At 42.4% G+C, this 16,030-nt stretch overlaps 1 protein-coding gene across 1 annotated transcript in view; it reads left to right on the top strand.

Moving 5' to 3' along the window:
• SPEF2 (sperm flagellar 2) overlaps positions 1–7,641 on the top strand; it is a 199,850-nt gene extending 192,209 nt beyond the window's left edge. The window contains exons 36-37 of the mRNA XM_018065771.1: positions 63–185; positions 7,279–7,641. Coding sequence (XP_017921260.1) covers positions 63–185; positions 7,279–7,368 — 213 coding nt within the window. The 3' untranslated portion in view covers positions 7,369–7,641. The remainder of the gene's footprint in view (positions 1–62; positions 186–7,278) is intronic.

Raw genomic sequence — 16,030 nt, 5'->3', positions numbered from 1 at the left:
AATCATTTTTAATATCATCAGGATCATAGATTTAATTAACTTATTTTTTGTATCTTTTTAAGAACTTCATAAAAGTGTTTCAGGACCTAGGTTCCAAGAACCTCGAGCCAATTGAAGTTGCTGTTCTTCTGAAGCATCCTTTTATTCAAGACCTGATTTCAAGTTATCCAGACTATAAGATCCCTGTGAGTATTACCTAAAGATCCTAATACAGTCTTTTTTAAAATTGTCATTATAATTTTATTTTATTTTTATTGGAGGATAATTGCTTTATAAATGTTGCATTGTTTTGCATATATATAGTATATATATATATATGTATATCCCTTCCCTTGTGAGCCTCCCTCCCCCATCGCATCCCACCCCTCTAAGTCATCAGACAGCACCAGGCTGGGCTGTCTGTTATATAATAGCTTCCCACTGGCTATCTATTCTACACATGATATGCATATCTACACACGCATATGTCAATGCCACTCTCTCAATTTATCCCACCCTCTCCTTCCCCCACTGTGTCCACAAGTCCATTCTCTATGTCTGCATCTCCCTGTCTTCCCTGTAAATAGGTTCATCAGGACTGTTTTTCTTGATTGTCTTAACGTGGTTGAATTCAGGTTCAGGGCTTGGTGGGATAAAACAATTGTGGAGGAAGAGAAGGAGGGAAGAAGCTGGACTAGGCTAGACCAGGGTCTCAGGAAGCTAAGCTGGTAACAGCATCCAGCCAAAAGGCCAGCCCTCAATACCGCAAGGGCAGTGAGTTCAGGCAGAGTAGAAGTGACTGTCAGTACACGGGTACCATGATAGTTAGCACTACCAGTATATGCGTAATATGATCAGTACCACCAATAGGCCCGCCAATACTAGGGATAATACCATAGAGCTGCCCCACCAGGACTCTGAGGCCTTGAGTCTACCACAGAAGGCTGGAGGTAAATGGCAGTAAAAGCTGGATGGGTGGCTATATTCATGTTCTGCATTATTCCAGCCATCAAATGACCCTGGCCTATGATTGAAGAGCATGGGGAATAGAATCCCCCTGCCCAAGAGAACGAAGGAGACCCTGATCCCCAGCCAAGTGCTGATTTATTCACCAAACTCTCATCACATACACATTGTTGCTGTAACTCATCCAGTGACCGCGCTTCTGAAAGAAGGGATAAGGGTTCCATCAGAGAAACTGTTCAGGGTGGGAACACTGAGGACCAAACCCAGAGAGGCTGGACCAAGTCAGCAGAATAAAGGAAGGAAGAGAGGAAGAGCTGGGGCTCAGAGCGCACACCATCACCTCACACATCAACCACACATGCTGAATGTGCATCCACCTGGCAAGTGCCGGGACCCCGACAGCAAGGACTACGGAAGGCTGGGGGTGACCACCTTTCAGAATGTGGCAGGTTGCTACAACCTTCTCACAAGCCTCACACACTTAACAGCATGCAGTCTCCCTATTTGGCTTCTCCTAATGGTTTATTGGACTACAGAGAGTTAGCTGAGTTTTCGATAAAAGTGCTTTCATTTTGATAAGATGCAAGTGATCTAAAGCTGAGCACTGAAGAATTGATGCTTTTGAACTGTGATATTGGAGTAGACTCTTGAGAGTCCCTTGGACTGCAAGGAGATCAAACCAGTCAATCCTAAAGGAAATCAGTCCTGAATATTCATTGGAAGGACTGATGCTAAAGCTGAATTCTCTGATACTTTGGCCACCAGATGTGAAGAGCTGACTCATCAGAAAAGATCCTGATGCTGGGAAAGATTGAAGGCAGGAGGAGAAGGGGATGACAGGCTATGAGATTGTTGGATGTCATTGCCAACTTGATGGACGTGAGTTTGAGCAAGCTCCGGGAGTTGGTGATGGACAGGGAAGCCTGGTGTACTGAAGTCCATGGAGTCACAAAGAGTTGGACATGACTGAGCAACTGAACTGAAATGAAGTGTTTCCTTATCTCTAACCATTGTTGTTGTTGTTGCTTAGTTGCTCAGTCGTGCCCTACTCTTTTGTGATGCCATGGACTGTAGCCCACCCAGGCTCCTCTGTCCATGGGATTTCCCAGACAGGAATACAGGAGTGGGTTCCCCCAGAGGATCTTCCCAACCCAGGGATCGAACCCGTGTGTCTCCTGCATTGGCAGATGGTTTCTTTACCACTGAGCCACCAGGGAAGCCATCTAACCATATCACATCATTATATCTCTACATCTAACCATCCTCTTTGTAAAATTATTTGGGTCTCTTTATTTAAACGGGCCCAGAATACTTGGATATGTGGTTGGCAATATTCCAAGTAATTGTACTCATACATCCCACAAACATTTACTCTTCACAATGAAACCCATATGTCACAGGTCCCTTTTCAGCATCTGACACTCCTACTTTCACTCATAAAGACCAGCCTTCTTCCCCACTTAGGATGAGAATGGGATAAATTAGTGTCACCCTGGATTTAGTGGGAATAGCACACATCAGAACTAGACAAAGGGATGGAGAGAGGTGGGTGGGTGGGTTCATGGTTGTCACAGGCAGGAGGGGGGGCAGTCTGCCACTTGTGGGATCTCCCTGCCTTTTCTGTCCTCTGAGCAACCATCATTCTGTGTGAGGTGGGTTCCAGAAGCCCATCTCTTTAGAGTGCATTTCATCCTACACATTCTGTTTCATATTTCAGGGAACAACTCCCCTATTTTAAACCAGCAAAATAATTTTCAGCTCCCTAGAATAATGTGCAGTAGGGTTTACCTTGTCTTATCAACAACAACTAGGACCCTAAAATGATTCCACCATCACTTCCTCCAATTATGGGAGAAGAACTCCCTGCAAAGTCAGGACGATTTGAGAACATTTTTACTCTGACCAGAATGTCTATTACTGACTTTTGCAGAGATGATTCTATCTGGCATGTTCCTGAAGAAAAAACTCCATCAATAGATGGCTGACTGCCTTCAAAGATCAATCCCCTGAAGATGGATTTTGATCCTCAGGGAAAGCTGGAGTCAGCAGGCTTCTTATTACTTTGTGCATTTCTCTTATTTAGGAAGGAGTTTTATCAGCATGCACCCCAGCTGAAATACTCCTGGCATTTTGAATAGCACAGGACCAACTCTGGCATGGCAGAACATCTGACATTCTGAATTGCTGCCCACTATATTCTGGGAGCACCTTGATGCACTGATGACCAAAAAGATCTCTTCACGTTCCCCAAATCTTGCTTGGTGCACAGATCCCTCGGGTTGAGAGCACCTGCCCCCCTCCCCCCACCCTCACCCCCCAGCTGGAGCTTGTTCTGACCTCCAGCTTCAGAGTATGAATGTCACCTGACACCCTAATAGTAGAAAGAGAGCTTGTCAGTCTGTCTAGCTGTCCGATGGTTCATTCCTTCATTGCCAGGGTGCTTCTGCCGAGTCAGCTTCTTCAACCCTCCCCCGTCCTGGTCCTTCATCTCCCCTCCCTGTCATCACTTCACCCTGGAATCTGACAAGAGGACAGTGAACCACCTGCTAGAATCTAGTCAGGGCACCATTCCGACGAGAGTTGAGCCTTTGACCTGAAAAACCTAAATGTGATGCTTGAAAAGGAAAGAGGTTCCCTTTCCAGTAAGGTGCTCTACTCTCATTTTTACTAAGCAAATAAAGAAAAAGAAGAAAGGAAAAGAAAAAAATCTCTGAAGACTGTATTACTAACACTCTCATCCTGTCATCAATTTTTTTGCTCCAGATATCCATGTGCAAGTAAATAGATCACATTTTTAAAATGAACTTTAACCACAGTGATGTTGTTTGAAGATCTTTCAAGATAAGTAGAGCAAAAACTAGAGTGTGGTTTTTCAGGTTAAAATGTTGTTTGCTGTTATAAACAGTGGGAAGTAAAGGTTGTCACCCAACAGCTCTGTGTTTACAAGATTCATGTTTGGAACTAGCAAACATTTTAAAATACATATGAAAAAGGCCAGTTTGGGTAATTATTTTGATACGTGTTATTTTTTGCTCCTGTGGAGAAGTAGCCTGGCTTTGTGGTTAGGAGAGCAGACTCAGGAGCCATGTTGATTGGGTTCATAGCTACTAACTGTGTGACCTTGGGCAAGTGACCCCATGGCGCCTTGGTTTCCCCATCTATAAAATAGGGTTAATTCTCAAACATGCCTCTCAAGGTCCTTGTACAGATTAAATGACTTAAGCCATACAAAGTGCTTAGCTCTGTGCTTGGCAGATAGAAAGCCCTCACTACATAGTAGGGGCTTCCCTGGTGGCTCAGATGGTAAAGAATCTGCCTGCAATGCAGGAGACCTGGTTTGATTCCTGGGTCAGGAAGATCCCCTGGATCACTCCAGTATTCTTGCCTGGACAAGTCCATGGACAGAGGAGCCTGGCAGGCTATAGCCCATGGGATCGCTAAGAATCAGACACAACTGAGTGACTAACACTACATAGTAATTATTATTACTATTATTATTACTGCTGGCCTGTTGGTGGTTGCAGTGCATAAGAAATATTTCTGAACAGTGCAAAATTTACACAGATGAACTAAAAGCTGGCATTTCATCTGCCAAATTCAGTGTCTGCTCTCTGGAAAGAAAGGAGACTTCCACTGGAGAGTGTCATGATGACAGGGAGTCCAAACCAAAGTCCCAGGAATCCACATGTGGTCAATTCCAACTCAGAAGATCCATGTTTAGTTTTGGATTTTATAGTTATTCAATTCAAGCTCATTTATTTAACTTCTTCTTTCATAGATGTTTATATAGAGAGGTTATTTTCAAAGAAGTTTCCTAAATTCTTTAAAAAAATCCTTTGCTTAAATATAACAAGATCATTGACGACACCATCACTGGGTGATTAGTGAAGAAAGTAAATTTCCTCCAATAAATAGATTTACAAGTGTAAGTGGGCATTGGATTTTCTGCACCAACTCACCAAATGTAGTTTCTTGTTATGCACACATATGCTGCATAAATATGAGTCTCTTTTAACAAAACCTGTACATCCAGCAGATAGGCTTAATATTAAGGGTTCCATTCACTAGGAGATAAAAATAAATCTTTCAGTGTTAAAGTCAGAATGTCACAGGAGAATTTCTTAGAAACAAATGAGTCAGGACCTGATTACATGAGGCCAAAGTACCTATAAATATAAATGTACCTAGAAGGGACACAGTCTTCAAGGTATCTGACTTTAAGATACACTCCAACAGCCTCTATTATGTTTATAACAAAATGCAATGGCTGCTTCAGTGCTTTGTGTTTTCAAGGCACCCATGCCAAACATTTCTAGACTCTCTCAGCCTTTTCTCCACTAACTGTTACTTAAAATTATGGCCCTTGATTTCAGCCATAAATCTAGCCAAGACTGATTGAAATATCTAGAGCTTATAATTTTCCCCCATGCTATGGAGTGTCAAATAATCACAGATCAACTCATTCCTTAATCCCCAAGTAAATAGTCACTAGTCAGCAATAGCTGTTAAAAATAATATTCTCTGCAAAGAAGACCTGTCAGTAAGTACTGTGGAGGGTAGGACCAGAAAGGTCAATGGCAAGCAGCTGTTCTTTTTCACTTAACTTGCCCAAGATTGCCCTTCAGCTGTGGGAGATCTATATTTTCAAAGAACAAGCTTCTTCAAGAAAATGATTCACTATGTTTCCTGGCAGTGACTGATACAGCCATGTGGGTGTCACTCAGCAGGGCTCTGTTCAGATGTTGAACTAACTCATGTTTTCATGAGTAAAATGACTACAATTAAATAGAAACTTTTGGAACTCAGCTCTGAAGTAAAGAAACTTATACTCTTAAATAGTTCCCTAAAAAAAAAAAAAAAAACCCTGGAAACTGAATAAATGTAATTTTACATTTTCCCCTTATGCTAGCTAGTACCCTTTCTATTCAGAAAACTAAGACCATGCCATCTGATCCCATCACTTCATGGGAAATAGATGGGGAAACAGTGGAAACAGTGTCAGACTTTATTTGGGGGGGGGGGGGCTCCAAAATCACTGCAGATGGTGACTGCAGCCATGAAATTAAAAGACGCTTACTCCTTGGAAGAAAAGTTATGACCAACCTAGATAGTATATTCAAAAGCAGAGACATTACTTTGGCAACAAAGGTCCATCTAGTCAAGGCTATGGTTTTTCCAGTGGTCATGTATGGATGTGAGAGTTGGACTGTGAAGAAAGCTGAGCACCAAAGAATTGATGCTTTTGAACTGTGATGTTGGAGAAGACTCTTGAGAGTCCTTTGGACTGCAAGGAGATCCAACCAGTCCATCAGTCCTGGGTGTTCATTGGAAGGAATGATGCTAAAGCTGAAACTCAAATACTTTGGCCACCTCATCTGAAGATTTGACTCACTGGAAAAGACCCTGATGCTGGGAGGGATTGGGGGCAGGAGGAGAAGGGGACGACCGAGGAGGGGATGGCTGGATGGCATCACCGACTCGATGGACATGAGTTTGACTGAACTCCAGCGGTTGGTAATGGATGGAGAGGCCTGGCGTGCTGCGATTCATGGGGTTGCAAAGAGTAGGACATGACTGAGTGACTGAACTGAACTGAACTGAACCCCTTCTATTAATACATTGTGATAATATCTTAAATTTATTTTATAAACATCTGTGATTTAAAATGCAGCATAGTTGGATATTTTAATTGGATAAAAAACAGATCATTCTATCCCTAATATTAAAAAAGAAAACAGAAAGGGGATAATTCCCCCACCTCAAAATAATCTGCTGTTCTAAAATTCTACAAATCTGTAAACATGATTAATTTAGCATTAGAATTTTCCTTTAATAGAAGATGAATATTGTTTTTTATTGATTAATAGGGAAATAATGTTTTGTCTTGCCCATTTTGTGCCAAACTCTCCGTAATTGCCAGAGAAGGAAATGGCAACCCATTCCAGTATTTTTGCCTGGAGAATTCCATGGACAGAAGAGCCTGTTGGGCTACAGCCCAGGAGATCACAAAGGAGTCAGACATGACTTAGCAACTAAACAAGAACTGTGTAATTGCTTTTACAAATGTTATCTAATTATTCTAATATGACAACTCTATTATTAGACCTTACTAGATGGGGAAATGAAGTCTCTAAGATCTTTGATATCTTTCCATTGGCAAAATTAATAAGTTGCAAGGCAGGATTCACACTAAATAGAGAACAATTTTTTCAAAGGAAAAAATTAAAACTCACTGTTTAATCCTGCCACATATTGAAGCCCGTATTATTAGTAATCATTACTTCTAATTCATTTATTAAGAGTTGTAACTTCTCTTTGAATCTCTTCTCTTAGGATGTTAAGATAATTCTCCAAAGGAGTGAGCATGTACAAGGAAGTGATGAAGAGAGGTCTCCTTCAAGACTTACAGAGGAAAAGAAATGAAGGCACTGGAGTGGCAATGAATCTTCCAAACAACTCATGTGAACATGGTGTTTGTTGTATACATTGTCACTGTAAGTGAAGAAATGGCCCCTACCAGCCTAGGAGGGGCACTGTAAAGGGAGTCTTCCTTCTTTAATTCAAAGAATATTCTGTAATAAACCTTAAATTTCTGAGCCAAAATCCAAAGTAAGAAGGAATGCATTTTGAAGTGATTCTGAAAACAGAAGACACCAAAACAATATTTTCAAAAATAAACAAGCACATGCATCATGATGTGTCCCTGTGAGAAGTATCTGCATTAGGCAGATACATTAAAAATTCTCCCAAAGCTCAAATCAGGGCAGCGTGGCTTCATACAGTTTGTATTAATGGTTCTTGCTCTGTAAAATCCCAAGGTGTGGCTCACCAGTCAAGGAGAAGGCTGTTGTCTCAGCTTCTGGTATAGTCATGACCTTGTTATCTATTCATAGTCCTTTATTAATAGGATATGTGTCTTGTAGAGATTGATGTACGATGATAGCTCATTACTTGTGTAAATTAGTGAATCTAATTCAGTGATAGTTACCTCAAGAAAGTGATTTTGTTTTGTTGTATTTTTTAGCTTTTTATTTTATTAATATATAGCCATTAACAATGTTGTGACAGTTTCAGATGGACAGCAAAGGGACTCAGCCATACACACACACGTATCTATTATCTCTCAAAGTCCCTTCCTATCCAGGCTGCCACATCAAGCAGTGTTCCCTGTGCCATACAGTAGGACCATGTTGGTTATCCATTAAGCATAGCAGTGTGTACATGTCCATCCCAAACTCCCTATCTCTTCCCCTCTGGCAACCATAAGTTCATTCTCTAAGTCGGTGAATCTGTTTCTGTCTTATAAATCAGTTCATTTGTATAATTTCTTTTAGATTCCACATATAAGGGGTGTCATACAGTATTTCTCCTCCTCTGTCTGGCTTACTTCACTCAGGGCGACAACCTCTAGGTCCATCCATATTTCTGCAAAGTGAACAACAATGCTCTTTTCAGTGGCTGTGCCTCTTTGAAACCCTTCTGGGTCCCCTCACTGGCTACTTCTGAGAATCTTTGCTGGACTTCACACACACCTCTTCTATTCAGCCCCTAAGAGTTGAAGGCCCCAGCACTCAGCCTTCTCTATCCACAGTCAATTCCTGGAAGATTCATACTTTTCCAAGACTTTATGAGGCCAAAGTTGACATTTCTATTCCCATCTTCTTTCCCCGAAATCCAAACTTCTCTCTTGCTGTGGACTTGACTACCACCTGGATGGTTTATCATCATCACAGACTCAACATATCCAAGCCAAGGAGAGGGAGCCTTCAAGTCACCCCATTGCTCTAGCCTTCTATTAGAGTCCCATGTTGTGCAGAGGTTCATCCAGGTTCTCACCTGGATCTTACCCCTTGCTGCCTCTCTTATCTCATTTCCCACTGTTCTCCCCACAGCTCACTCTTCATAAGCAACAAGTATATGTTATTTTGGAACAGAGGATGCATGCCTGCCTCAGGGCCTTTGCACTTGCTTTTCTCTCTGCCTGGAGTGATTTCCTCCCAAATATCATCATGGCCTGTCCCCAGTTTCCTTCAGGCCTTTATTCAAATGACACTTTGTCAGTAAGGCCTTCCCTCAACACATAATACAAAATAGAAATAACCTACCATCCCCATACATCTCAAACCCACTTTAATTTTTTTTCCCTTGCACTTATCAACAACTGATAAATTGTACATTTACTCTCGTTTGTCTATCACTCCACTAGGTTTAGGTTCCATGAAATCAGGGATGTTGTGAATTTTCTTTATTGCTATGCTCCCGAACCTAAGACTAAAAGCACAGCCAACGTTAAGTTGCATTAGAATACACTTGTGCAAAATGTGTAGGCAGATCACATCTTGATTGGTCACTAAAACAATGAGTGATCCAAATATGATTTCAATTATCAGTGGGAATGGTACTCTATTTCTGGAGAGTGATGTGTTGCCTAAATCTGCTTCTTGTCAGTTCCATTCCCAGAACTTTTGCCTTCGGGATTATGGGGGTGGGGTGGTGATACAGAAGCTTGGGAGGTGGAGAGGAAACCCAGCTAAGATTTCACAATTTCAATTTAGTTGGTTCAAATGTAGTTCTAGTTATTCTAGAGAAGGAAATGGAAGAGTATCTGCAAATAGGATTCAAACGAAAAACATATTGTGATAAGGATGCAGGCAGTCAACTAATCCACTTTTATTAAAGATTGAACTAGACAAGGCAACATTATATTGCAATGGAAAGAAATGAAAAGCGGAGACAATGGCTCTGTGGGAATTCCTTGTTTATTTCCTTATAATTTCTTGCTGTAATAGTGTTCTTGCCCAGTGTGAAGGAGGAAATGGCAGAATTCCCCTCCTGAGGCCCATTATCTCATCTAAACAGTGGGAGAGCAACCCCCACAAAGGTCTCTCAGGTTGGCATTTGCCACCAGGTGAGACTCCGATCATCATCAGGATTGGGCGGACCTGGGGGAGGAAGATGACCCAGAGATGAAAGTAAACAGAGCTCTTGCCTTGTGCAGGTTCCAGAGCAGGCAAGGGCGGAACTTAACACTCAAACCAGAGGCTGCATGGGATTCTGCCAGAGAAAGAAAAAATGTTCTAGGAGTTCATCTCCCCAAGGGCCTTTCATGTCTCATAATTCTAGTGAATGCCCATCCATCTTCAAACCAGCTGGTATCGCTTTTGCCTTCCACATCACCATATCCCCCAGGAATTGCTTTCCTGAGGTGTCTCTGAAGTCTCTGATCTGGGTTGCTCTCTTCTGGAAACACCACCACGGCATCCCTCTTAATGCACCCCAGAGGGTCAAAGCCATTGTGTATGGATGTGCGCACACGTGCACACACACACACACACACACACACACACACACACACACCAGGAGTCTGTGATGACCAAAAGAAACTGATGACTTATATTAAATTTACAAGTAATGAAAACTTCTAAGTACTTGTTTCATATGCTTTAGTTTAACCACCTTTTCACCTATCTTAACAGAGCCCACATTGAAAAAAAAAAAAAACTAAAACTAAAGTACAAGTATTTTCACATAACCCTATTAAATTCATCTCTAACATATGCTCTTGTATTCTGTTGTCAAGGTGTTAGAAGACAGTTTCCAATGTAATCCTACCATATAGTACAAGGATATTGTCCACTTAAAAGGTGACATAAGTGTCCTGGTCTCAGGACCCTGAGGCAGAAAGGCTCTTCACTCTCCCTCCTGGGAAACTCATGGTTTTTCATCTGCCCTCTCCCATGATGAACCTGTGCTCCTCTGCAAGTCTTCATCTAATTCAAAACTATAGAGTTCATTTGATTTTAAATCTCCCAAAGGAGGCTATCCATTTCAGGACTCTGGACATTCAACCTAAACACCAGTCTTGAAAAGCCAGCCTTCAAGAAGCCATCTGTCACATGATGAACAGCTGAGCCAACCTTTCTATCAGGCAATGGTTCTGATGTACATCACTGCACTTTTGCTGTAAGTTAGATGACAAAATCCAGGGATCACCCATTTTAAAACTGTCTAAAAAAATAATGTTATAGCATTTGCTATGAAAAGGAAGGGAAGCTGATGCTGTTCTCTTCTAAAATAAATATTACACTAGTGATGTCTCAGTGAAGAGATCAGCTGGGCAAAAGATGGCAAAGGAAACAGAATGACTGTTAATCTATGGTACAAGCATAAAATGCCTCCTTCACCACTTCCATTGGTTTCCACACATTTAACATGAATGATGGCAGGCAGAAGCTGGGGAAGTCCGCTACTTAACCATAGTTTCTCTTCTCTTTCTTCCCCTGACTGGATAGCTTCCTCTTTCTTGCCTAGCGGTCCATGTCCACTTATTTTAAAGATACATTTCCTTCTCTTTACAAAAATTGGTATTTTAGATTAATTAATGGGAAAAACATGAAAGGGGGCTACCATTTCTCACAAATTGTAGATCAAGGAGGTATCAGCATGGGCTGCCTGAAAGAGCTACTTCCAGGATCATTTCCTGCCGACATAAGACTGGCCTCCTTGGATGTTCATGCCACCCAGGCCCACCTTCTCTCCATCCTCATCCAACTCACCCACCAAACTGTCACCCTCTTCAGTACCTACATTTATACTATCTCCTCTTTTTTGGCACTAAATAATACTCTGTCCTCTAACTCTTGCTTCTATGAGATGAATCTGAATCTTATCCTGGTTGCTCTCCTCTGCGTAACATTGTGGCATTTTACAGGGTTATCCATGACATCTTCATGATATCCTTGGGAACAAGGTAAACAAATAAGGACTGAATGACAAGTGAATGTGTAATGGTGGAGTGAGTTTAATGAACACAGAATTCATAACATGAATTATTCATTTTCCCTCTCCCTCGGTGGACTAGGACTAGTTAGATATAGGAGAAACTGACCATGTCTGTCATACTCACTTCTGTGATACAAACCATCAACAAAGAAATCCAAAGAGAGAGAGAATTCATATGAATTATAATTGTGGTTGACACAGTGTTTGAAGAAATTTGAGTTAAATAATGCTTAATACGCTTCCTTGATGGCTCAGTGGGTGAAGAATCTGCCTAAAATACAGGAGATGTGAGTTTGATCCCTGGGTCAGGAAACTCCCCTGGAGAAGGAAATGGCAACCCACTCCAGTATTCTTGCCTGAAAACTCCCACGGACAGAGTAGCCCGGCAGGCTATAGTCCAAAGAGTTGCAAAGAGTAGGACGTGACTGAGCATACCCACATACACACATGCTTAATAAGAAAAAGAGGAGCCAATAACAAAGTTAGAAGATCAATAATGGTAACAATAAATAATAAGAGCTAATACTATTGAAATTTTCTGGGAGTCAGGCACAGTGATGAATGCTTTACAGGCATTATCTCATTTAGTCTCATAACTGTGAAGTAAGTACTCTTTTAAGATGGACATTTATACATAATGAAAATGACAGCTAGAGAGATCATATAACTTTCCCAAAGTCACAAGCTTGTAAATTATAGACATAGATTAGGAACCCAATATGAACCCCCAAAGCCATTGTCTTACCTAGTTTGCTCAACTGGAGTACAAATAGCCAATTGCACAAGCCCAAGATAGAGGAAGTATGACTTATCAGTGTTTAAAAATAAAAAGCAGAAGGTTTTTAGTCAAAGTAAATTGAATCTAATTTGCTGTGTGATGAGTCCCCCGAATAATCTGGTGTCCACAGAGCATCAGTGGTAGGAAGGCAGATGCTGATTTTCCTCTGATCAGAGCTGGTTAGGCCTCACCTGCAATTCTGTGTGCAGTTTGTAGCCACACACTTGAATATATTCACCATTTATTTATGCAGAGGAACTGATACATATGCTCAGAAGGGAGGAAATTCAAAGCCCTATAGCTTTAGCCTAAAGTAGAAAAGCTTCCAATGTAAGGGATAAAGGAGCCATCTCCAAACTATTTGAAAAGATGTCCAGCTGAGGTGGCTTTTCTGTGGTCCCCAAGGATGAACCAACACTAGTGGCAGATTTCAGCTGACCATGAGAAACTACAAGCTCCGTATTACAAGAAGTGTTGACGGATGAAGGGTACCAAGAAGCAGGGAAGTTGGCGGCTATGACAGGAACTTAGAATTTGACCCCTTTGACCTACCCTGACTGCAGTTCTCTTTCTACTGAATCAGGTCCTCAGCTCAACTACCCCAGCTTCCATCTCCCAGAAGGATGATTCCCATTCTCAGAACTGGGGCTCCATCCTTCCCTTCTCATTCTCCTCCCCCTACCTATCGCTTCTTACAAACATCTCTCCTTTCCTTTCAATGCCCACTCACCACTCTATTTCAAAATCCCTCCAAATCCTTCTTCTAGACTCTGGAAATAGCATCCATTTGACCCCCTATTTTCATATCTTCTCCCAAAGCCCCCATCATTCAATCCAAACCCAGTCTCTACATTATTCCCAAAATAATCTTTCTGAATCTTCACTTAAGCATGTCTCATTTTTGCTTTAAAACCTTCCTCCTGACTCCTTGCTTGCTTGCTAAGTCGCTTCAGTCGTGTCCGACTCTGTGCAACCCCATAGATGGCAGCCCACCAGGCTCCCCCATCCCTGGGATTCTCCAGGCAAGAACACTGGAGTGGGTTTCCATTTCCTTCTCCAATGCATGAAAGTGAAAAGTGGAAGTGAAGTTGCTCAGTCGTGTCTGACTCTTAGCTACCGCATGGACTGTAGCCCACCAGGCTCCTCCGTGAATGGGATTTTCCAGGCAAGCGTACTGGAGTGGGGTGCCATCGCCTTCTCCACCCTGACTCCTTACTATCAAATAAATTCCACATTTCTTAGGATGCTATTCAGAGTCTGATTCTATCTCTCTATGCTTAGCATCTTTTTCTACTCAATTTTACACAGCTTCCCTCAACATGATTTCTCATACTTACTAATATGAGAGAATAAATATTAGATACTCAATAAATATGAAATGGATTAATGAATGAAGAGGAATGTCTTCTTTAACAGAAATTCTAGCAAGTGGAGAGTAACTTTTTACAGTAAAGATATTCCCATAATCTTGCTTGGATGCGTGCTCCATTGTGTCTGACTCTTGGTGACCCCATGGACAGTAGCCCACCAGGCTCCTTTCTCCATTGGATTCTCCTCGCAAAAATACTTAACTAGGTTGCCATTTCCTCCACCAGGGTATCTTCTGGCCCCAGGGATCGAATTCACATCTCTTGGACCTTCTGCATTGTCATGTGGATTCTGGACCGTTGCACCACCTAGGAAGCCCTCCTATAATCTTATATGTTCCATATTCTAGATCTGTGGAGAGAACCAATTTCATCTTGTCAGTATTATTTGTGTGTGTGAAAGGAGGGTCGCTTTCCTCTTCAAGTGGCCCCCTGCAGCTCTGGAGAAAGGAGGCTGCCTGACATCAGGGTACATCTGCTAGAGGCCTAATGACTCTGGAAACTAATGAGAATCAGGACTTCTATTATAATCAGCTCCTTTCAGCACTGGGAGCCTAGTCTAACTCCAAGCACATCAGCCCAGCAACCCCCGCCATCTGGGCTCTTTCAGGCCCCTCCCCCATTCCTACTCCTTTTTTTGTCTAAACAAAAGATTTCCTAAATCTGCTTCCAACACCTTTTTGCACCTTATTCTGTCTCCTCTTCTACTTTGCTGGCAAACTGGGCTTACTAACAAATTTACATTGCCTGTTGTAACAGCTTCTTCTGCCTCCAAAGTTTTCTCCACACAGACGTAGAGCATCCTCCATTGCTCAAGGCATCACCAGAGAGTCTGTTGCGCCAGGGCTAAACAAATCTACAAGCACACTCCTTGTCAGATTCTCGTCAGAAGGACAGAGTGAAATCTTGTTTTCGAGTGAGCGTCAAAACAAATCTGGAAAAAGATGCCACTAGCGTCTTGTGGCCACAGTTCAAAGCCCCAGAAGGGCCACACAGGGCTCAAAGCAGCACCCCGAGCTCTTGAGCTCCAAGCACAGGCAGTTGTGTCTTTGCTCACTTCATGCTAACCGCAGGGAGACAGCAACACTGAGCTCCGTCTGAAGCAGCTTCACCTGGCTGTGCCCCACAAACCAGGCTGAAACCACAGCATCCTTGTGCTCTGCGTAGGGCAAACCAAGCCATGCCCTCCCGCGGGCGAGGGCTGAGTCTTCTCCCACCCATGTCACCACCATTTGAGCCCCTTTCATGGTAAAGCTCCTGTAAATCAAGGAGAGGCTTTGCCACCAGGCTCCTTGCACAAGTGTCTGCAGGAAGAGTGCTCCGAACAGGAAGCCATCTCCTAGCTTCTCACTCTCCAGGAGAACTTCACATCTCCTTTCTGAATGGAGTGACTCTAAATATACGCTGCTCTCATTTCTTTCAGAGGGTGACTTCCTCCAAGCTGATAACCATGTTTCTGAATATTGCATTTTCCTAAGGTAGGTGGAAAGACAGCAAGCTGGTAGTAATAAATACTTCTTGGGTATTTGACATGTGCCAGCCACTCTTCTAAGCACTTTCTAAGAATTAACTCAATTCTCATCTATAGGTAACCTTATAAAATAGATATGTACCTATCCTCATTATAAAACAGGAGAAATAAGGGGCAAAGAGGGTAAGGAGCTCACCAAACTCACATAGCTAAGAGGCTAGGATTCCTACCTGGGAGGGAAGGAATCAGTTTTCCGGGTCTTTCCCCTTAACCCTTGGACCACACCACTTCTCTGCCATGTGTGGGTCAGGTAGAGGCAACACAAGGTATGAACACAGGTGTCAAATTCCCAGTGGTCCCCTCAGCTAAGGACTGGTCTCTTCAACCCTCTGCCCTTTGAGCATCACCTCCCTACAAACAGAACTTGGCCATCAGGGGATTTGGCTTATGAAATCTGACACCATTGACCTAGATACCTGATTTTTTTGTGGCCATCTGGCTTGTCTTACCTGTGTTCGAATTTTCTCTGTCCTTCCTCGCCCCACCATTTAGATTCCATATATCTGATCACAGTATCTTTCTATCTGACACTTGACCTGGCCTTGTGTGTTCCACTTATCAGCTAGCCCCGCAGCTCAGCAAGAGGGCGAAAACCCTCCATCCTGACAAACACTGAGAGCAGAGGGA

Source organism: Capra hircus, chromosome 20 (assembly GCF_001704415.2).
Source record: "Capra hircus breed San Clemente chromosome 20, ASM170441v1, whole genome shotgun sequence".
Lineage (NCBI taxonomy): Eukaryota > Metazoa > Chordata > Mammalia > Artiodactyla > Bovidae > Capra > Capra hircus.
This window is presented reverse-complemented; position numbering and strand designations above follow the sequence as displayed.